Here is a 23696-nt window from a genome sequence, read left to right as displayed (position 1 = left end):
CAACTGGCAGAAGTCTCAGAACAGATCGCTGAGGAACTCCACTGGTCACCAATCTCCAGGTAGAATGCACTTAATGCACCCTTTACCTATGTGGCAAACCAGTTCTGAATCCATGAGGCCAAGTTTCCCTGAATCCCATGCCTCCTAACTTTCTGAATGAGACTACTATGGGGAGCATTCTCAAATTCCTTACTAAGATCTATATACACCACATTCACTGCTCTGTCTTCATCAGTATGTTTTGTCACTTCCTCAAAGAGTTCAATTAGGTTTCTGAAGCAGGACCTGCTATTCGCAAAGCCATGCTGATTGTTCTTCTCCAAAGTTTTGTAAATCCTTTCTCTAAGAATCCTCTCCAATAATTGTCCACCTCTGACACAAGACTCACTGGTCTATAATTACCAGGATTATCCCTATTCCCTTTCTTGAACAAAGGAATAACATTTGCCACTATCCAATCCTCTGGCACTACAATGCAAAGATCATCATCAAAGGCACAGCACTCTTTTTCCACACTTCTATAATAACCTGAGGTATATCCCATCTGGCCCTGGAGATTTATCAGTCCTAATGCTTTTCAAAAATTCCAGCATATCCTCTTCCATAATTTTGACATATTCCAGCTTGTCAGCCTGTTCGACGCTGACCTCACATTCGTCAAGATCCCTCTCACTTGTGAATACTGAAGCAACGTATTCGCTAAAGGATCTACCCTACCTTTGACTCCAACACGTTTTCTTTTCTATCCCTGATCCCTACCCTCACTCTTGTCATCCTCCTGTTCTTCGTGTAAGTGTAGAATGCCTTAGGGTTTTCGTTAATCTGAGTCGCTAAGGCTGTTTCGCCTTCTCTTCTAGTTTTCTTAAGTCCATACATAAGCTCCTTCCTGACTACCTTTTAATTCTCAAGAGCCTTGTCTGATCCTTGCTTTCTAAACCTTAATTATGCTTCTATCTTCCACTTGACTAGGTATTCCACATCTCTTGTCAACTACAGTTCCTTCACCCTATCATCCTTTCCCTGTCTCAATGGGACAAACCTATCCAGATGCTGTGCAAGTGCTCCCTATTTACATTTTACATTTCTGTGAGTATATCATTCCTAATTTATGCTTCCTAACAGCTTCAAAATTTCCCATTCCATCTGTTCCTATCCCTGTCCAAGGCTATGGCAAAGGTCAGGGAGTTGTGGTCACTGTCTCCAAAATGTTCACCCGCTCAGAGATTTGTGCCAATGATCCCACTAAGGTTCATTGCCTAGTACCAGATCCAGTATGGGCTCTCAATCTAGTCAGCCTGCCTACATACTGTGTCAGGAATCCTTTGCTGCACACACCTAACAAATTCTGCCCTATCTACATCTTTTGCACTGAGGAGGTACTATTCATTATGAGGAAAGTTGAAGTCATCCATATCACAACAGCACTATTATTTACTTCTGGGGCACCTCAAGGTGACTCGTGGTAGCAGCAGAGCTCTCAATACGATTAAATATTCTCGTTTCAGCCTGATACAGCTAAGAAGAACAACTGCTTCCAAGGTCAGTAGAGTCAACAAAGATGTCTTAATGTGTTTAATCAAACTATCGCTGCTTAAAACCAATGGAAACAACGCTGATTGGGGATGGATTCGTCCTCACAGGATTCCACGCAGGAAACGTGGCTGCTGGTCGGGGGTACAAGTGCGCTTAAGGAAATGGGGTTTTAATCTCCCAATACTGACTATCTTGCTGGCAAACGTGCAGCCTCTGGTGAATAAAATTGATGATCTCAGAGCTAGGGTGCTGAATCACAGGGACATTAGGACCGTGTGTGTCCTTTGTTTCATGAAATCCTGGTTAACCCCTTCTGTACCGGATGCAGCGATTCAGATGGACGGATTTACTATATACCATCAGGATAGATCTATAGAGTCTCTCCAAAGCTGAGGTGGAGGAGTATGCCTCATGATCAACTCTTCTTGGAGCACAAATATATCAGTGCTGTCCCAATTCTGCTCACCAGACCTGGAATATCTAGCAGTAGGTGCCATCCTTTTTACCTACTGCAGGAGATTTCCAGGATCATTTTGATAGCAGTATACATTCCACCTCAGGCCAATGTCAATGAGGCTTTAGGTGACCCGAGCAATGAGATCAACATGCACAGAACAGCACACCCTAATGCCTTCACTGTCATTTTGGGGAATTTTAACCAGACCAGTCTGAAAAATCACTAAACAATTACCATCAACAGATCACTTGCAATATCAGAGGAAACAACACATTGGACCACTGTTACACCACCATCAAGAATGCCTACCGTGCTATTCCACGCCCTCACTTCAGGAAGTCTGATCACCTGGCTGTACTTCTACTCCACGAGTATAGGCAGAGACTGAAGATTGCAGCGCCAGCAGTGAGGACCAGGAAGGTATGGACAAGGGAAGCACAGAAGCCCCTATAGAACTGCTTTGAATTGGTAGGCTGAACTGTATTCAGGGATTCATCTTCAAATCTGGATGAGTATGCTGTTGTTGTTACCAACTTAATTAAAACCTGTGTGTGTGTGTGGATGAATGTATGCCTATAAAGACTTGCTGTACATTCCCAAACAAAAAGCTGTGGATGAATCAGGAGGTACGTAGACTGCTGAAGGCTAGATCTGTGGCATTCAAATCTGGTGACCCAGGTATGTACCAGAAAACCAGATATGATTTGCGGAGGACTATTTCAAGGGCGAAGAGACAATTTCGAATGAGGTTGGAGGCAACATCGGATGTACGACAACTCTGGCAGTGTATGCAGGCATTACTTCCTACAAAGCGAAACCCAATAGCATGAATAGCAGCGATGCTTCACTACTGGATGAACTCAATACCTTCTATGCTCGCTTTGAAAGGGAGAATATAGCTACAACTGTGAATATCCCTACTGCACCTGATGACCCTGTGATCTCTGTCTCAGAGGCTGATGTTAGGCTGTCTTTAAAGAGAGTGAAGGTCCAGATGGAGTACCTGGTAAGGCTCTGAAAACCTGTGCCAACCAATTAGCAGAAGTATTCAAGGACATTTTCATCCTCTCACTGTTATGGGCAGAAGTTCCCACTTGCTTCAAAAAGGCAGCATTTATACCAGTGCCTAAGAAGAATAATGTGAGCTGCCTTAATGACTATCGCTCAGTAGCACGCACATCGACAGTGATGAAATGCTTTGAAAGGTTGGTCATGACTCGGCAAGGACCTATCGCCACAATAGGTCAACGGCAGTTGCAATCTCAATGGCTCTTCACATGACCTTAAACCAACTGGGCGTCACAAACATCTATGTCAGCATGCTGTTCATCTTCTATAGCTCAGTGTTTAATAACATCATTCCCACAATCCTGACAGAAAAGTTACAGAACCTGGTCCTCTGTATCTCCCTCTGCAATTGGATCCTCAGCTTCCTAACTGGAGCATTCATCAGCTATTCCTGCCTTTGTGATAGCCAAGGCCCTGTAATGGCCACAATGTCATAGTTCCATTTACTAACCAATGTTCCAATTTCATCACCCTTTTTCCTGATATATCTTGCGTTACAATAAACACATTTAAACCCATGCAATTGATAGCAGTTTTGCCCTTTCTTTTCAGTCTCCCAACAGACTGCGTCTATCTGTACACCAACTGCCCCATCCTTTGACCAATCGCTCTGGTTCCAATCCCCCTGCTAAACTAGTTTAAGCCCTACCCAACAGCTATAGCAAACCTGCCCGCAAGGATATTGGTCCCTTTAGAGTTCTGGTTGCAGTTCACTTCTTCCTCAGAGTAGATACCAATGATCCATAAATCTGAAACTCTGCCCCTGCTCCAGTTGCCAAATATTCATCTGCCAAATCATCCTGTTCTTCACCCGCTGGAGCATGGCATGGGCAGCATACTCTTGAGATCCTGCTCTTTAGCTTCCTACCTGGCTCCCTATATTCTCTGTTTAGGACCTCATCCCTTTTCCTACCTATGTCATTATACCAATACGTACCACAATTTCTGGCTGCTTACTCTCCCCCTTAAGAATGCTCTAGATCCAATCTGAGACATCCCTTATGTATTGAATCTTTGTTAACTGCATTCCCTTCCCATATCTTTTTGTTGTATTTTCCTTTTCACTTGCCCAAGATGTCATCCAGCGAGCTCCAGCTTCAGTTGCCTTACCTTTCTTCCTTATGCAAATATACCTAGCCCTATACTTGAAACGTCTATTCTCCAAGGATCACCTATTCTTCAATAAAAATTTTACTTCATATAATCCCTGGTAAATCCTCACTGGTTGCAGTCAGCTTTCTTCCAATTTAGAAATTCTACTTTGGATTTCTCCTTGTTCTCGTCATTATTAACCTGAAGTTTATAATCCATAAGTAATTATTCGATGCGCAAGGAAAAGTGAGCATGTACTATTAAAATGCAACCTAGGCATTGTATCATGACCTTGGAAAATTTTCTAAACCACTTAAGGATTCAAAGGGAAATCTTCACATTGAGGTGGTAATATGGATAAAGTATTATCAGTGTTTGAAATTACTTCCTTTACAAACAGAAGACACAGCGAAGAATTGCAAAATAGAGAGGAATATTGACAGAATAGTAATAAAGAAATTGTCAAAAGATAAGCGAATTCAGTTTTTTTTGTTTTGGACAGTTTAAGGCTAATTGAATGAAAGCTTGAATTCTGTCAAAACAAATCATGCCTTATGAAGGCTGAAGAATTAATCTATCAATCAACTCACAGATGGCATCTGACAGTGTTATAGGTTTATTAAGAAGCTTGATCATCTTAATGAGGAGAAGTTGGTGGTATTAAAAGAATATTGTCTCCACATGAAAGCAAACAGTTGTGAATGGATACACTATATCGATGGAGGATTTGCTGTAGTATTGCCAACATTACTTATTAATATAAAATTTTCAGATGATTCAAAACTTCGCAAAGTGCTCAGTCCTGATGATTGTAATTATCGGCTTTAGATGTGATAGAACTGGTGGTAAAAATACCAGAAGCTAGGGAGACAGTTTTCAATATGGAAAAGTGAAGAGTGATGGACTTTAGAACAAACATTCTGCAAAGATTGTCTTATAAATCCCGCAATTTTGAGCAGAAGTGACTGTTAGAATACACATCCTTGAATGACAGAGCAAGCAAATAAAGTGCACATGCAGGTGTTCAAATTGCTTCAATTGGTGAGTAGAATTAAAAAGAAATGGGAAATTTTGGGATAGTTTTCATACAGTTATATAACATGGAAACAAGCTCTTCGGCCATAACATCCATGCCAACCAAGTTGTCTACCTGAGCTAGTCCCATTTGCCAGCACTTGGTCCATATCCTTCTAACTTTTTCTATCCATTTAGTCATTCAAATACCTTTCAAGTTCTGTAATTGTTCCCATACCGCATACCCAGCTCCCTCTGTGTGGAAGAGTTGCAACTCAGGTTCCTAAAAATCTTTCCCTTCTCAGCTTAAATCTATGCCCTCTAGTTTTAGATGCTTCTGCCCTGAGAAAAATAATCTGAGAATTCATCCTATATGTGCCCCTGTTCATTTTTTGTACCCCTGTATGATTACCCCTCAGTCTAACAGCTCAATCCCTCCAGTCCCAGTATCACCCTTGTGAATCTCTCCTGCATCCTTTCCAGCATCATGATGTCATCTGGAATATTGTGGACTTCTGAAGTCCAACAGGAATGATGGAAAGATCATAAAATGACACGGGAGATTTATTAAATATTAATTTGGATGGGAGTTTTCAGTTGTAAGAAGGGCTTAGAAAAGTTAAACCAGACCCAAAGGATATTTTTGGGATGATGAAAGATTTTTATGGAACAGATAGATAAAATAGATCGTTGAGTATGCTGTAAGTCAACGAGTAAAACTCTTCACAAAGCAATCTAGAGGGGAGATGAGAAATTGTTTCACTGAGATGCTGGGATTTGGATGCACATCTAAAAATGTAATGAAACTTAATAACACAAAGTTTTTAAGAAAAATTGAGAGATATTTACAGTTCTGCAGGAATAAGCATCATCACACTTTCAGAGGCCGTGATCAGCATGGGTCTAATGACTACAATTTCCATTATCCCATTTCTATTAGTATTCCAAGGCTGGTGCTATTTGAAAAAAGTAAGTAAATATTTTAGACAACACACATAAAAATTGCTGGTGAACACAACAGGCCAGGCAGCATCTATAGGAAGAGGTATAGTCGACATTTCGGGCCGAGACCCTTCGTCAGGACAAAGGGTCTCAGCCTGAAACGTCGACTGTACCTCTTCCTATAGATGCTGCCTGGTCTGCTGCATTCACCAGCAATTTTTATGTGTGTTGCTTGAAATTCCAGCATCTGCAGATTTCCTTGTGTTTGCGTTTTTAAATATTTTAGATTAGTGAAAGCATATGATCCAGAGCAAAGAGAAAGCTGCTTAAGGGACAACACAAGGAAAAGACTCTTTGCCCTTCTGGGTCTTTGCTGACTTTCACTGCACCTGTTTTTGTTCTCATCTTGCACTATAACCCACTATTTTCTCTTCTTTCCTCCCCCCCACATTCCCATCCATTCTCCCCAGATTCTGCCACTCATCTACACACTCTGGGTGAGTTAAAATGGCTAATTAACTGCCCAGCCACCTTTGGGGTTTGTTAGGAAGCCAGAGTACCTAGAGGAAGTCAACATGGTTACAGGGAACGCTTGTAAACTTCACTCAGAAGAGCATGAGGACAGGATTGAACCTGGGTCACTGGAGCTCTGAGGCAGCAGCTTTACTAGCTGAGTAAGAGACCTCACGAGAATCAATAATTAAAATAAAATTCATATTTCCAGTGTAGATGACAGCCTGTAATCATTTGGATGATTGGTCTTCCATACAATTAAATGACAATATACTGAACGATGCCACGGTCGCACAGTGGTTAGTGCGACACTTTTGCAGCTCAGGGCGCTGGAGTTTGGAGTTTAATCCCAGTGCCTGCTGTAAGAAGTTTGTACATCCTCCCCAAGGAATATCTAGGTTTCCTCTCACAGTCCAAATATGTTCCACTTAGTAGGGCAATTGGTTATGGTAAGTTGTCCCGTGATTAGGCTACAGTTAAACTGGGGCATTGCTAGCAGCATGACTTGAAAGGTTGGTACGCTCTTCTCCATGCTGTATCTCTAAATAAGTAAAACTAGCAGTCAAAGAAGTCAGCAAAGTTGCTTCTTTTTTTAAACTTTGTCTGCCTTTTAGTAGTTACTTCAGCACAACCAAGTATCAGAGTCAGCTGCATTTTCATCTTTCTCCACTGTTCCTATGAATACCCCTTTTGCAGTTCCAGTTTGCTGATTAAAGTTGTGGAGATGTAGTGTTCTTAAATGGTGTGAGGTTAATTTAGCATGTTTTGGCAATGTAGGATATACTTGAAAAATCCTATCTACTGCTCAACCTAATTGTGTTACTGCAGAAAGTACAAGACATAAGAAAGAAAATGAGTTTGGTCATATCGTCGCAAAAAAAATAGTTCATTGCAATAAATTATACAAATATACGATTAGTTGGGAAAAGAAATGTCAGCGGTAGGCTAACTCAGTTCAAGATGCATGACTTTCATTTTTGCCTCTTTTAAAATTGTACATTTCAGCTCCTGTTTGACTCTGTTCTGTGTAGATCCTGATAAATCATCTGTGATGATCCCTCAAATGAGAAATTCCTGTTCAAACATTTTTCGCATCCTTTGATTAAGCCATATCAGGCGTCATTTCTCCAATCTTCCTGTTTTGAGAGCTGTGGAAAATTGAAGTGACAACATTCATTTTCTCTGTCAGTCAATTTAGTCCATAATGTAAATCGATTCTGCACAACACCAACTTATCTAGCAAAACTGCAATCTTGTGCAAATATGTTATACAGTAGCTGAGAATTAGTTTTGGGATTCCATGGTGTTTGTAAAATGCAAGTTTGTTCAGCTGGCACACTGAAAAATGTAAAGTCCTCATCAGACAGTGGTCAGTATATGGAATAAGCTGCCAAAGGAAGTAGTTGAGACAGGTGCATTAACAACATTTAAAGGGTGTTAGACAAGTGCATGGGTAGGAAAGTTTTCGAGAAACATGGGCAAATGGAATTGGATCAGATGGGAATCTGGTTCGGCATGAACCAGTTGAGCAGAAAGGCCAGCTTCCATACTGAATGACTTTGTAGCTCTATCGATGCCAGTAGTAGGATGTAGGAAATTGATAAAGCTCTGCATTGACGCCAAGTGAGGGAAACTAGAGAGGTCCGAATAGGAGGCTGAAAGGGACAGTTCCCAAAGAAAATTCTGAAAAAGATTTGGATCTTAATTTAAATCCTTAGGCATAATGGAAGCAAATTACTTTCCACTGGACCATGTTAAAAATATTGTACCTCAATTCATTAAAATCTCAGTCAATTGTGTTTTTTAAAAAATATATGTATTTTTTTCTTATTGCTTGTCATCCCTGGATTTGTCTTATAGCTTTAAAGCAGTTTCTGCCCTGCAGAGGTAAGTCATGTTTCAAACTTCATCAGCCCACTCAGGATGCACACCCACTCAAGCATCTGCAACAGTGTTTTTCCAGGGCTTTTGGAAATGGCATGACATGCAAGCATAGCTTGTCAGTTTCAGTGGATGCAAGTTAGATTTTCTCGTTGGTAAGTACTGTAAAAAGAACAATCCTTAGCTTGCAACCCAACACAACTTGTCAACTTCCACAGATACAACTGGGAATTGTAATGCATTATACACCTGTGACATTTTTAACGCATTGCCCTGCTGTCATTTTTATTGCAAACTGTATTTCAAAGACAACAGGATGACAGGTTGTAATGTTGCTGTTCACTCCCAGAAGCGGTAAGCAGCATGTTGGTCCAAGTAGTCAGTTTAGGCTAAACCTCCCTGAAAGTTAAAAATTCAAAATACATTTTTTATCAAAGTATGTATGCAGTATACAACCCTGAGATTTGAATTCCCACAGACAGCTACAAGACTAAGAAATCCATGAAACCCGTTCAAAGAAAAACTTTAACCATCCTCCCCACCTCCACGTGCAAGAAAACCAAATTGTGCATCTAGTTTAAAAAAAAGAGTGGGAAAACACAGAATGTAAAGCACAAAATCAAACGAGTCCAGGCATCATAATGTGAACTACAGAATCCAATCCACAACTGCATTGATTAAACCTTACCCAAGACCCAGGACTCTAACACAATCCTCTGGCAGCATTAATTGAGAGGGAGAGAGAGACTGTCACATGTAGACACCTTCCTCTGGCAGCAGTGGGTGAGAGACTGGTACCGTTGCTGAACACCCGCTCGTTTCGCCTACCTGTAGAGAAATGGGAAAAAATTTTCAATTAGTTAGCTCATCCTCTATATGTGCTAAACATACGCTGATACAATTTAAGGTAGTGCATAGGGCCCACATGTCTAAAGATAAACTAGCTCGTTTTTACTCCCATATAAATGCTATTTGTGACAGATGTCACTCTGAGGTGGCTTCTTTGACTCAATGGTTCTGGTCCTCCCCTCTCTTGGAAAAATTTTGGGAAGGTATTTTTTTGACCACCCGCTCGCCTTCCACTCTCGCCTCGTTGATTTCAGTCTTCCTCGACGCTTCAGTCGGCGAGATCGGTGAGGAATGGAGTCGATAATGGACTCGCAGGTTTCTTGGCCCCGAGGTCACATGCTTCCTCACCAAATGCCCTCGGAGACGGTGAAGCGCCAGATCGCTGAATCGGCCTGATCACAGGCTCCAGCAGTAGCAGAGCCACTTTTGAAAGTAAAGGAAGTGAAAGAATTAGTTTCGTGAACCATCTGGAGGATGTCGCCCTTGGTCGCGTTGTTACTGGTGGCATCTTCCGTTAGGGGCCTTGCTTACTGTGAATAGAAGCTCAGAAAATTGTCATAGGGAAAAACCTTCCATTTGCAGTGGTCTTCAGTGCTGGATGTTAGTTTGACCTGTAATATTTCCATGGAGAAGCTAATTGTTCATGTTTCTTCAAATTTGCTTGGAGCTTTGGATGAGTAGTTTAGGAATTTCATATTTGTTTAATTCCAGGTTAAATTCCAAACGGGTGGATAGTTGTACTATTATTTTTCACAGAAGTTGATAAACCAGTTGTGCTACAATATGGCAACACACACAACATGCTGGAGGAACTCAGCAAGTCAGGCACCATCTATGGGGGGGAATAAACTTTCCCTTCTGTGTTTATGTATTTTTAACAATGCTCATCTTTGAAGACTAGCATGACCTCTGATATGGTTGTAGGTTTAATTCATCAGTTTCTAGTAAACTGTCTCCTTATCCTTCGCCACCTGGCTGTTTAGGAGGAGCCTGTTTAAAAAAGATAACAGTTAAGAGGATAATTCAATGTGGAATACCCACAGCAGAAATCTGGTTAAAAACACTCTTCTCTGGCCTGAAAATCAGAGGATGAATTAAACAGTGAGCCTGTAAAAAGTAATCAGTTTGTTCATTGCAATGCTACATTGCACTTTGGTAGAGAGAGTGTTATATACGTCAAGGAACAATTTGTTCAAAGTTCAACGTAAAATTTATTGTCAGAGTGCGTACATGTCACTGCATTCAACCCTGAGATTCTTTTTCTACGGGCATTAAGCTCTGTTTGTATACAGGTAGTAGAAGTACAGCCAAATGATCCGACTTACCAAACTTGTGCAGTATTAAATGAATCACTATGGCGACTCCAATAACGTGAGAAAACGAGTATGCAGTTTCTATGCAATGGAAGGCAGGCAGGGAAATAGTTGAATTTGCAAGGCCATCCGACTTTGATGCTAATGTGGTCTAAAATGGAAAGGCTATAGCACGTAAAACTGAGCAAGCAAAAGTGTGTCACCGGTAAATGCTGATCAGTTTGATCGTATGTAAAAAGAAAAATGGGGGGGGGGGTGCGAGTGTTTGGGTCTAGGGTCCTTTGTCAGAACTGGTAAGGAGGAAAGAAGTTAATTTTAAGCTGCAGAGAAAGAAATGGGTAATTGGTTTAATTTGTCACATATACAACTATACAGTTTAAAACTGCTTTGCATGCCATCCCTACAGATCATTTCAAATCAGTAGTACAAAGGGAAGAACAATAACATAGTGTTACAATTACAGAAAGTACAGTCCAGGTAGACAATCAGGTCCAAGGGCTATAATGAAGTTTGTAAGGTCAGGAGTTCATTTTTATCATGCAGGATGTCTGTTCAAAAGTCTTTTACCCATAACAAGGTGGAAGCTGACCTTGAGCCTGGTGATGCTTTTTTTTAAAGCATTTGTATCTTCCCCTCCCCAATGGAAGCAGGGAGAAATAAGAATGAGCAGGGTGAGTGGGGTCTTTGATTATGTTGACTGCTTTCCCGAGGCAGCAAGAACGATAGACAGAGCCCACGAATGGGATACTGTTTTTTGTGATAGACTGCGGAGAGGATTTCATTAAAGGAAAAGATAGAGTACCTTTCATAGACTGAGATTACATGGATTAAAATGGCAGTTAGAACTAGGTTATCCATGTCTGTGGTGTGGGTTGCTCTTATTAGGGCTGTGAGGTATACCCAGCAGGGCAGGCTGTACCAATGAAAAGAGAAAAACTGAGCCAAACCTCAAGTTGACAGAACTGGTCAGTTGTGATAAAGAAAGGGCGAGTTACTTAACGTTGGATAACTTGATATTGAGTGCAGATCGCTGCAATGTTCCCAGATGGATGATTGAAGTGCCAAGCCTCAAACTTCCATTGGGCTTAATAGTGAAAGTGCAGGAGTCCAAAGGAAGATAGGTCTAAGTTGGACGTAGAATTAAAGTGGCAAAAGATCTGACTTGACTGCAGGTACTCCACAAAGCGATCACCCAATCTGCCTTTGGTTTCTCCTGCGCAGTAGATCCCAGTTTGTGAATACTGAATCCATTACAGCAGGTGGAAATGCATTGAGCCTAGACTATTTAGATCCCTGGATGGTGGAAGGGAAAGGTGTAACATTAGGTATTGCAAATCCTACAGTTGCATGAGGCAGCACTCCAAGACGGGTGGGCATTGAAGAGATAACCAGAGAGTCACGAGAGGAGTGATGCCTTTGAAATACTGATTAAAGAAAGGAAAAGGGAATATGTGTCTGGTAGAACATGTATCTTGTTGGAGCTGGAGAAACTTGCGAAGGATGACCTGTTGAATGCAGAAGCTTGCTCTGTCCAGGTGGTGAGGTGTCGAGAGCAGAAGTCGGCGAAATAGATGTGATGTGGTCAAGGGATCTGACCATTATGGTGGGGGGTGGGAAGCAATAATTTAGTATGGTCCTTCTCTCCAGGCACATTGCAGCCTTCCAGACTTCATCCAATCCTCAAACTTCAGATGTCTGGTGATTTCTTTCATTTTATATCAGAACTGGCCATTTCTGCCAATGATCCATCTGTGCCCCACAGTTTGGCACAAACACAGAAAAAGAAGCACACACACAAGGTGAAGGGTCTCAACCCAAATGGTCAACTGTTTATTCTCCTCCATCAATGCAGCCTGATTTGCTGAGTTCCTCCGGTATTTTTGTGCGTGCAAAAGAAACACAGCCTGCCTCCAATTGGCATATTAGGCCTCACCTTATCAGACATATTTCTGCTGTGCTTTACAACTTCAAGCTAACTTGTTTTCTCTCTTTCCCACATCTAGCAAGAAGTCACTGACCTGAAATATTAACTTTTTTTCTCCCTCCATGGACACTGCCTGACGTGCTAAGTGCTTCCAGCATTTTCTGTTTTTCAGATTTTCAGAATCTGTAGTATTTTTGATATGGGTTTAGTGATTTGTTGGTGGCTTATGTCTAGTGGCAGTAGCAGAGACCTAAGAGTAGGTCATCTTATTGGCTTCTTAGTTATGACTATTACAGTGTGGAGACATCCCATATGCATAAAACAAAATTGTTCCTCAAGATCTACTGGCAAAAAGTTTGCTCATGTGCATTTTCTCGTTGCTGTTTTGTATCACGTAAAATGTTTTCTAGATATTAGATTACAGCTAAGTACAATTGTAAAATGTTATGTACAATGGCAGATTTGTTAATATTTTTAATATTTATGATGCAGCTTTAAGGCCGTTTCCAAACGAAAAGGTGACTGGCCTCTTTTGGTTTCCTGGCAACCGTGGTTCTTTCAGTGTCCTCATTACAGCACCAATCAAATTGAAACTGAATTTTACTGAAGCATGGCAGCCACCAGCTGGAATATTTTTTCATGCATTACATTGTATTTTGCTGCTCAAATTCTTTTAAACATGAATTGTTTGGTATGCTACATACATTTAGTGGCCACTTTATTAGGTACAGGAATGGAACGCAGTGTGGTCTTTTGTTGCAGTTGCCCATCCACTTCAATGTTCGACATGCTGTGCATTCAGAGATGCTCCTCTGCACACCACTGTTGTAATGAGTGTTTATTTGAGTTACTTTTGCTTTCTTGTCATCTTGGACCAGTCTGGCCATTCTCCTCTGACCACTCTCATTAATAAGGTGTTATCACCCATAGAACTGCCACTCACTGGATGTGATTTGTTTTTCACACCGGTCTCTGTAAACTCTAAAGACCATTGTGTGCAAAAATCCCAGGAGATTAGCAATTTCTGACATACTCAAAAACCCCAGTCGGCACCAACAATCGTTCCATGGTCGAAGTCACTTAGATCACATTTCTTCCCCATTCTGATTTTTGGTCTGAACAACTGAACCTCTTGACTATGTTTGCATCCTTCTATGCATTGAGTTGCTGCCACAGGATTGACTGATTAGGTATTTACATTAATAAGCAGGTTTACCTACTAAGGTGGCCATTGATTGTATATTTGTAAGTCATTTTCAGTTTCTTTGACTTGTATAAAATTATGTTTATAACATAAAATCAATTGTAAAAAAATTTATTTTTTATATTTAGATATTTAGCTTATTGACCTAGTCACCAATCTAGTTTCTAGGAGGGTCAGACACCCTGAGCCAATAGGCTGGTCCTGGACTTATTTCCATCTGGCATAGTTTGCATTTTGTTGTTTGATTGTTTGTGGTTTTTGTATTGCTATATTTATGCTCTATTCTTGGTTGGTGTGGCTGTAACGAAACCCAATTTCCCTCTGGATCAATAAAGTATATCTATCTATATATCTATCTATCTAATAGAAGCACTAGATTTGTCTTGTGTTCTGTGGGTTAAGACTGCAGGGGTGAAAGTACAGGCTTTCCCCATCTTACAAATGATTTCCATTTTTTTACAGACATCTATGAGTTGATATTTTCTGTAAGATTTAAAACAAAATTAAAATGGTGGAGCAAAGACACAGCAGTGTATCCAGCTCCTGATAATAGAGCTAATTTTAAATTAGTGTTTCAAAGTTTCTTGTCAGGGATTTTAGTCAACCAAAGCTCCACGAATAGAAAGCTTAGATAAAATTACTTTTAATCCACCAGCAGCAGGTTTAGTAGCGATGCTCGGCTCTTTGGACACCAGGCCCAGTGATAGTGACCTGGCCTAGGTGACTGAGCTAAGGGAGTGGCAGACACAGGCGGTGTGAGAGGAAGCGGAAACATGGCAAGAGAGCTGGGGCATTAGCTAGGCTGAGAGCTAGCCTGACCAGGCTGGCACTACCATCACTTTTCCTGGCCAATATCTGCTCACTAGAAAATAAAATGGACTGACTAAGACTGAAAATGAATGCACAGAAAAAGATAAAAAGCTGCTGCATTCTTGTTTTCACCAAACGTGGCTAAACGACTACATGCCCAACTCCGCATTTCAACTGGACTGTTCCCCACAGATAGGAGATCCCAGTCCAGGATATCCAAAGGAGGTGGGCTCTGTGAGTAAATTAACAAAGGATGGTGCACAAACTCACCTGTAGCTGGTAGTTACTGCTCTGTTGCAATTAAGCAGCTTACAATTAAATGCAAGCTACATCACCTGTTCAGAGTTTGCTGCTGTGTACATCACCCCCCCCCACCCCACCAAGCACGAGTGCCAAGGATGCACTGGGGGAGCTTTATAGTACCTACAAAACAAGCATCCGGATGGTCTCTTAATAATTGCAGAAGACTTCACTTGAAGGACATTTTACCTCAAATTTCACCAACATGTCACCATGATCGTTAGGGGAACAAACAGACTGGACTATGTTTATACAAATAGATATGGTACCTGCAAAGCCACTCCACACCCTCATATTCATCTCTCTGACCACATCTCCATAGTGTTAATCTCAGCATACCGACCACTGCTGAAAATGGAGAATCCAGCCAAGAGGATCATCACCGTTTGGCTGAATTAGGCAATCTCTGTGCTTCAAGACTGTTTTGAACGGACTATCTGGCAGATATTCAAGGTTGCTGTCAGAAACAGAGAAGACACAGACTTTGAGGAATATGTCTCATCTGTCACCAACTACATCTGTAAGTGTGTAGACGACATTGCTACTTCAAGAACAGTAATTTCATGGCCCAACCAGAAGCCCTGGTAGAATGCAGAGGTGCGCTTCCTACTAAAAGCCCAAGACACTGCCTTCAAGTCTGAAGACAGAACAACTCAGCGCTGCCAGGAGAAACCTCATCTTAGACATCCATCAAAAAGGCATAGACCATCCATGCACAAAAAATTCAGGAGACTGCTGTCGGATAATGATCCCAGAATACATGGCATCAAGGGCATTACTGGCTAAGCAAGGAAGAACAGTGTTGACTGTACCAGTAACATCTCCTCCCCGACGCTCTAAACAACTTCTATGCACGCTTCATAGCCTGTAACAGAATGCCAGCCACAAAAACTCCCCCCCCCCCACCCCCATAGGTGAACAGCCGTTCTAACAGCAGCAGACATGAGAAGTGCTGCAGCGAGTCACCCCCATAAAGCTGCTGGGCCAGACTTCCCAGGCCGAGTACGCAGGGAGTGTGCACACCAGCTCATTGACAACTTCAACACTTTACTTATCCAGGCTGCTAAGCCCACATGCTTTAAGTCTGCCACCATTTTCCCTGTTCCAAAGAGCTCTACACCTTCAGAACTAAACAACTGCCACCCATTTGTACTGACGCCAATTACCATGAAGTGCTTTGCATGGCTGGTAATGGCACATGTAAAAAAAACTCCATTCCTGCCACTCTTGCCAGTCACCAACATGCTTAACGACAGAAGTGCTCTGCGACAGATATGGCATCTGTCATGCACCTAGCCCTAACACACCCAGCACACAAGGGTACTATTGTCTGAATGCTGTTTCTGGATTTCAGTTTGGCATTCAACACTACTGTCCCACAGACCTTGGTGTACAAGCTCCTACTCCTCGGCAATGTTCTCTCTAATTTGCAATTACCGGTAGATCTTGTGCTGTGCAATAATGTGTGTGCTGAATTTTTAAGTGGAAGTAAACCTGAAGCTATTCTAAGGATAATAAACTGCCAAGTCTAGTTTGTTGTTCATTGTTTAGAAGAAATAAAATAACTGCCATTAAGAACTTTGATCTCCTCTGAGTTTGATTGTTTTCGCTCTCGTTCATCTGCACTCTCACAAAACATACATAGCAGGCCTGTAGCAGGTAATGAAGAATTTTCTCACCAGAGTTTTTGCACACATAATGTGATTGGTTGCTAAATGATGCTTTAAAAAGTCAAGTTTCCAAATATCACTCCACTTCTTCCCACTTGCAAGTTCTCCAGCAACTTTTGCATTGTGACAATACACACAAGTAACACCAGTTTCTGTATCGTACATAAATATTTCTCATAGCCGCAGGTCCCTGACCTCATGAACTTTCTGTGTAGCAGTTTCTATCGTTTTTTAAGCTATTCTGCTTTAAATGAACTAGCAGTTCTTTTGTGCTTCATGCCCTTTTGCTTCTTTGGAATTCAACATAGTGAATCAATAATTTCTTCAGTAAAACTGCAGAGAAATCATCGCAAATTCCATGTTGTCAACACTGTCTGCATCAGAAGCCAGAAAAGGAAATGTGATTGTGTATGATCATGAAATATATTTAACATGCCAACAAGGTAGACAGCGACAACCTTTTGTGCACAGTTTAAATTCCTTTGTACGCTAGTAGCAAAAGATGTGTTCCTTAGAGGGAATGTTGCTCCTCAGTCTAACCACACTAATTTGCAAATGGGTGTTGAACTTGCTAGCCAACAGACCTCAGATAGTCGGATGCACAACCGCTCAGGAGAACTTGCACAGCTCACACTCCTCTTTATACTGCCGGCCCAGCAGTGCAAGCAATTTCAAACTGCTGAAAGTGCACATCTCACACAGCCTCTCATGGTCCCAGAACACATCCTACACAATCACGAAAGCTCACCAAAGAGGTTGAAGAGAGCTGGTCTACTGAATGTACATCAATACTCACGAGATTGTACAGATGCGCAGTAGAGAGCATCCTAACATGCTACATGGCTAGTTCAAGCTGCCCGATGCATCACTGGCACCAGCCTACCTGCCATCAAAGACATACATACTGAAAAAGGCCAGGAATATCATGAAGGTTCCCAGCCACCCTGCTCATGGACTGTTTGTCCCACTGTGACCGGGGAAGAGGCCACGTAGTATCCACACCAGTACCACTGGACTCAAAAACAGTTACTTTCCCCAAACAGTAAGGCTGATCAACACCTCCATCACTAACCCACCCATCCACATCCCCCCCCAACCACGACTTTATCACTTCCTGTAAATTACCTTATGTACGAACATTCCTGTACCTAGTGTCCCATAATGTCGATACAATCAATCGTGCATGTAAGCTATCTTACATATTTATATTTATTGTGTACTTTTTATTATTTTTTTTATCTTATGGTTTCTATTTGTGTTACATTGGCTCTGGAGTGGCAATTATTTCATTCTTCTTTACATTTGTGTACTAGAAATGACATTAAAGCAATCTTAAATGAATGTAGGTTACTTTTGGAAAATACATAAAATTATTTGATCATGACTGCACCACCATAGTATTGCAGTGAATGATATAAGACACATAAGACTGAAATGAAAGAGCAATTGTGAAAAGTAGAGAGAGGAACAAAACTACATCTGCCCTTTGCAGTAACAAGTATGTACACATGTTGAAATTTAGAATTTTATAATATTATTGGAACTTATTTTTATGTACGGAGTCCATATGTTGGGTGTTCTTAACCCAGGGAAGGTCTGTAAGCCTATATGGTAAGATAATAACCAATACGGTTTACAGTACAATTATATTAATAAGAAATGTACATTTAAGAAATATGAATTACTTTTGTGTCTATCTCACTGTGCACTCATTGATGTCTCATTTATATGTACATGACAGTTGAAGGTGCAAGGAATTAAACACAGTAGTAAGCCAAGTGGTTTTCTTTATTTGAGTAATAATAACACCAAGCATGTGCTCTTAAAGGATTGAAGTTAAACTATTAGGTTAATCAGTATCATTTTACCCTATCTGTTCTAAATCAAGCTCAGCTGAAAAAGTGAGCTGATCTTCCATAATTTCAATCTCAAATCAACTTGCGATAACCTGACTCATGCAGCATTTAGAGAGGAACATTAATTGATCTAGTCCATGATCTTTCATTCAAACTAGGAAGCATTAGTAATTAAACTGGTTTTCAATTACTAGAAGTGGGAAGATAGCCCTGTATCTGTCCTGCCAGTGGAGTTTGACCTCCATTTGGCATTACCCAAGTGGTTCAGCTAGCTACTGTGTGTGCCTAATCTTGACATGAGCTTCCATCCCGCCACTCTTCTACTTTTTAATCAGTGTAACAGATTTCGTTGTGTAGAAAAATAAAAGTCTAGGAACCAAAGGACAATTTCTCCAGTACTCCTTAATCACCCCTAACTCATGTTGTGCTTCAGCAAGTCAGTGCGATTAGCCTTGTTCATATTTGTGATTGCTGGTAAAATCACAAAAGCACATACCTTACTGAAGAACTTTGTACAGAGGCAGGAATCTACGTGCTTAGAAACAGTTTTGACATGTTTGCAACAGCAATAATTGTTTTTAGAGCGTTTGTATTCATGTAGCTGCTGGCCTAACCTTAATTAAGCTGAGAGCATTGAGGACTGCAGCTCAGCTTGATGCAACAGCTCAAATTGCTCATAGCCATATTTTTAATAGGTAGCAATTTGATTGTCTTTGTAATATCCAATGTGAATGAATGACACAGGAATTAGCAATCCCCACTGTGATGGTAGATTTTTGCTCATTTGACTTTGCAATTAAGCAAATTATAGGATGGAACAGAAGGCACAGTGCTCTGTGAAGTTTGTTTCACTGTCTCAGGGAATCTGAATAAACCTAATTCTCTTTCGCAGTATAGGCAATTTTTATCACTGATAATCTAAGCTTCAAAATCCTATTGCAATAGCAGCAGAGGTTCACCCTAGAGGTAATGAGCTGTGTATGGTTTCTAAATATTCTGCACTTTGAATGTTTCAGTGAAAAACTTTACGGAAATTAAGTGTTGTTTGCTTTGTATATTGCTGTGGTATTTATTTCAAATGTTCAAGATTCTGTAAAAGCAGGTTAAATTCTATAAATAGATTTAAAAACTGCAGAGATTTTGTGCGGATTTTTAATCATTTTTCAGAAAATCCTTATCCTTTTTCTGCCATCCATTATTTATCAGATTTTCTTTTTGTCTTGATCTTTCAGCCTCAGTCAATGTCTTAGTCCAAAACTGCAAGATCTACAATGATGCAAGTTGTGACATTTCAGCAGATGGGCAACTTCTGGCTGCATTCATTCCCAGCAGTCAGCGTGGATTTCCAGATGAAGGCATCTTAGCAGTGTATTCCCTTGCTCCTCATAACCTAGGAGAGATGCTGTACACAAAACGATTTGGTAAGTATGTAGCAAAGTAGATTTTCCCCAAGCTTTTTTCACTATTATTTAGTTATCTAATTAAAGAGAAGTTTTACTATTTGATAGTTTACCTCAACTGAACATCCCCTGGCTCTGAAGGTAGAAGATTTTCAGTTTCAGACCTTTTAAGTAAAAGTTTTTGAAGCACATTTTTCCTACTTTTCGGGCATCCGTTGTTCTTGTGAGACCATGGATCTGTGCCTGTCTTCACTCTCCAGAGCGCAGGCCTGGGCAAGGTTATATGGAAGACCAGCAGTTGCCCATGCTGCAAGTCTCCCCTCTCCACGACACAAATGTTGTCCAAGGGAAGGGCATTAGGACCCATACAGCTTGGCACCAGTGTCGTCGCAGAGCAATGTGTGATTAAGTGCCTTGCTCAAGGACACAACACGTTGCCTCGGCTGGGGCTTGAACTCACGACCTTCAGGTTGCCAGTCCAATGCCTTAACCACTTGGCCACGTGCCCACAATGATACTTCCTATATAAGTATGTCCCTTAAATAACTGACATACTAAATTACTACATGTCGGATGATGGGGTAAATATGGAGGATTTTGTTGCTTTATCTCATCAACAAAAACACTTTCCTGTACTGAAGAACTCTACAATGGAGGGTCTTAGTCATAAAATCTGAATTTTCGATTTAGTGATCAAATCAGAGAGTACCATTTCATACACTGAAAAATCTGAATATATTCCCTTAAGTGGGTTATAAGAGTGCCTTGTCATTTGGAATTAGCAAAGTTGATATTACTGTACTAGACCCTGTCACTCCCTGCTAGACTCTGCTTAACTAGCCCTAATTGTCATCCACTGGAAACTAAGTATGACATTTGTTACGTAACCGGCAACGATGAATATTAATCGAGACAGGTTATATAAAAATAACCAAACATTTATTAAACACGTATAAACGATAAGGAAAAAAAAATAACGGAAAACTTTAACCAGAGGTTAACAGGTATGCAGCCGTTCACCAACTCCACTCGGCTCTGGTTCTTAAAGCGTTAAATGCTCTAACAGTTCTTAAAGCGATACAGTCAGATATAGTTCTTAAAGCAATAACTTCGGAAGTCCAACAGTTTTACACATTCAATTGGGAGAGAATTCTCTGGAGAAGGATTTCTTCACAGACGCACCTTTACTGCTGGTTCTGTCCACAGGATTCCCGATGCCGAAAATAAACAGATTAAATCGACTGACCTTAAATTCCTTTAGAGAGAGAGCACCTTTTTGCATGAACTCACTGCCCTTTTGCAAGAGTTATCTCGATGCAGGTTCTCTCCAACGAAGACTCAATAAGGTTGATTCTCTATTAAACTGCCAAACGATGCCAACTTCTCTCGATCCTTCGATGAATTCTTCACTCTCCCCTCAGCTGTCTGAATTGAGTAAATTGGCAGTTCCAGCCACAAATCTCCAGTCCAATAATACCATATCTTGTAAGAGAATGCACCTTCCGTTTTAAAAATGAAACTGCGTCACAAAAACAACCACGCAACAGAAGCGGAGGCACAACACGTTCTACCTGGAAATCTACAAACTCAAAAACCTACTGCGTCACCTGAGTCGACCCTTATATAGTCACGGGGCACATGTCATCACGTGACCTCATCGGCGGGAAAATCATATCAGGTGACCTCCAAAAGACCATTACATCATTCTCACAGAAAAACCCAGATCTCCTTGAGCATGTAACACATTAGAGCAAGTAGCTTGCATTGAAACCAGGGAAGTTACCTGAAAATACCCAATTAAAAATGAGAGAAAATCTATGGATGCTGGAAATCCAAGCAACACATACAAAATGCTGGAGGAACTCAGCAGGCCAGGGAGCATTTAGGAAAATAGTACAGTTAGCGTTTCGGGTGAAAACGTTGACTGTACTATTTTCCTAGATGCTACCTGGCCTGCTGAGTTCCTCCAGCATTTTGTGTGTGTTGCTCTGAAAATACCTATGCTAGATTACACAGTATGGGGGCAGTGGCTCTAGTCATTTGACAAAGCAAGTTAAATTTTGGATAACCTGAATTGTTGAATTAATTGGGTTGAGTTAAATTATTTTGTTGTGTACCTCGTTAATTTTTTAGTGCTCTACTTGTTTGAGTCCCTTTTTTAACATTCTTGAATCCTACAGAATATGAATCCTCCTAAAATTTTGGCAGCCAGCTCTGTCACCACCCAGTTAACTGTCAAGAGGTTTTTCGGCTGATTTTTGACCAGGGCTTAGTTTCTCCCATTCCTGTGATGACATTTGCAGTACAAAGCTCAGCCACAATGTAGGACCTTGCCATTGGGAATCAGACTGGCATTTTGCAGCAAATTGATGCAAAGATTTCTAAAAATCAGCCTGTACATCAGCAATGAATGCCAATGGTGGGAAATCCGCACTTTTTATTTCTATTACAATTTCATTGAGTCTCATTAAAGGCTGAGGAAAAGATTATCTAACCGGCAGAAAAACAAATGTGTAACCTAACTAATTAAAATTTCGGATATTTAATTGGTGGGTGGGGGGGGCATAGGATTTGAAGCGAATCAGCTGGACCTTTGTTTACTCACTGGGAGCTAGAGAGTCTATGGAGCAGATGGAGGGGAAAAGCACAACTGAGGTACTCTTGCTGACTGTAACCAAGAATTGCCTTTCAACAAAATTGGACTTGTCAAGGGTCGCAATGATGAGAGATCACTTGAATAAGATAAGACTTCAGTGGCACTGCGAGATGTAATCACTTGGCTGGGAAAAGAAAATAAATGACAATACACTGCATTGAGAAAGTATTCAACCCCCACAACTATTTCCCCTTCCCCTCCCCTGGTGTCTGTGTGTAAGGAGTGTGTTTACCGAGTGCTCACCGACACAACCTGTTAACAATTGACTAAAATTTAAAAAACAAAAGAGTGAGGCTAAAAAATTATTCCTCCCCTCTGGGTGGCATGGCTCAATGGGCGGAAGGGCCTATTCTGCATTCTATCTCAATAAATAAAAATAATTTAAAAGTTTCAGTTTGTCCGAGGGGTGATTGATAAGTTTATGGCCTAAGGTAGAAGGAGTCAATTTTAGAAAACCTAGCACATTTATTTTCAACATAGTCTCCTCCTATATGTACACACTTCGACCAGCGGTTGTGGAGCATACGGATCCCTTCTTTGTAGAAGTGGTCCACAGCAGGAGTGATTGATAAGTTTGTGGTCTACGGTAGAAGGAAATGAGTTATTAACTTCAAACTTTCTGCATAATCACTCAAGGAGTTGAACTGCACGTGCATGTAACGAGAGTGTCTTGGACCTCCAGGTGGTCCACAGCAGGGGTGATTGATAGGTTCGTGGCCTAAGGTAGAAGGAGATGAGTTATACAGCTCTTGTTACATGCACGTACAGTTCAACTCTTTGAGTGAAAATGCAGAAAGTTTGAAGTTAATAACTCATCTCCTTCTACCCTAGGCCACGAACTTATCAATCACTCCTGCTGTGGACCACTTTCTGGAGGTCCAAGATGCCGACTTCTACAAAGAAGGGATCCATATGCTCCATGACCGCTGCACTAAGTGTGTAAATGTAGGAAAAATAAATGTGCTAGGTTTTCTAAAATTGAGTCCTTCTACCTTAGACCACAAACTTAACAATCACCCCTCGTATTTTTCCACGCACTATGTGACCAGATGATATTGTTAAGACTATACTTTGAAAGCTCTTTTGTCCTCATTTACAAAGTGGATGTTATTATAGGAGTAGTGTAATGGCTTATTTTATTGCTGTATCACATAATTCTTTAGACGTACTTCTCTCATACTTTTAGAGTGACTTTTGTGAATCAACATCAAGAG

The 23696-nt window shown here is 40.9% G+C and overlaps 1 protein-coding gene across 2 annotated transcripts in view; it reads left to right on the top strand.

The window, feature by feature from the left end:
* LOC140205080 (activating molecule in BECN1-regulated autophagy protein 1-like) overlaps positions 1-23696 on the top strand; it is a 417476-nt gene that overhangs the window by 268354 nt on the left and 125426 nt on the right. For both annotated transcript variants that reach the window (XM_072272238.1, XM_072272237.1), the window contains one exon: positions 19659-19847. In XM_072272238.1, the coding sequence (XP_072128339.1) occupies positions 19659-19847 (189 nt within the window). The remainder of the gene's footprint in view (positions 1-19658; positions 19848-23696) is intronic.

Source organism: Mobula birostris, chromosome 11, assembly GCF_030028105.1.
Source record: "Mobula birostris isolate sMobBir1 chromosome 11, sMobBir1.hap1, whole genome shotgun sequence".
NCBI classification, from domain to species: domain Eukaryota; kingdom Metazoa; phylum Chordata; class Chondrichthyes; order Myliobatiformes; family Myliobatidae; genus Mobula; species Mobula birostris.
Note: the sequence above shows the minus strand (reverse complement) of the source record. Positions and strands in the feature narration are given on the sequence as shown.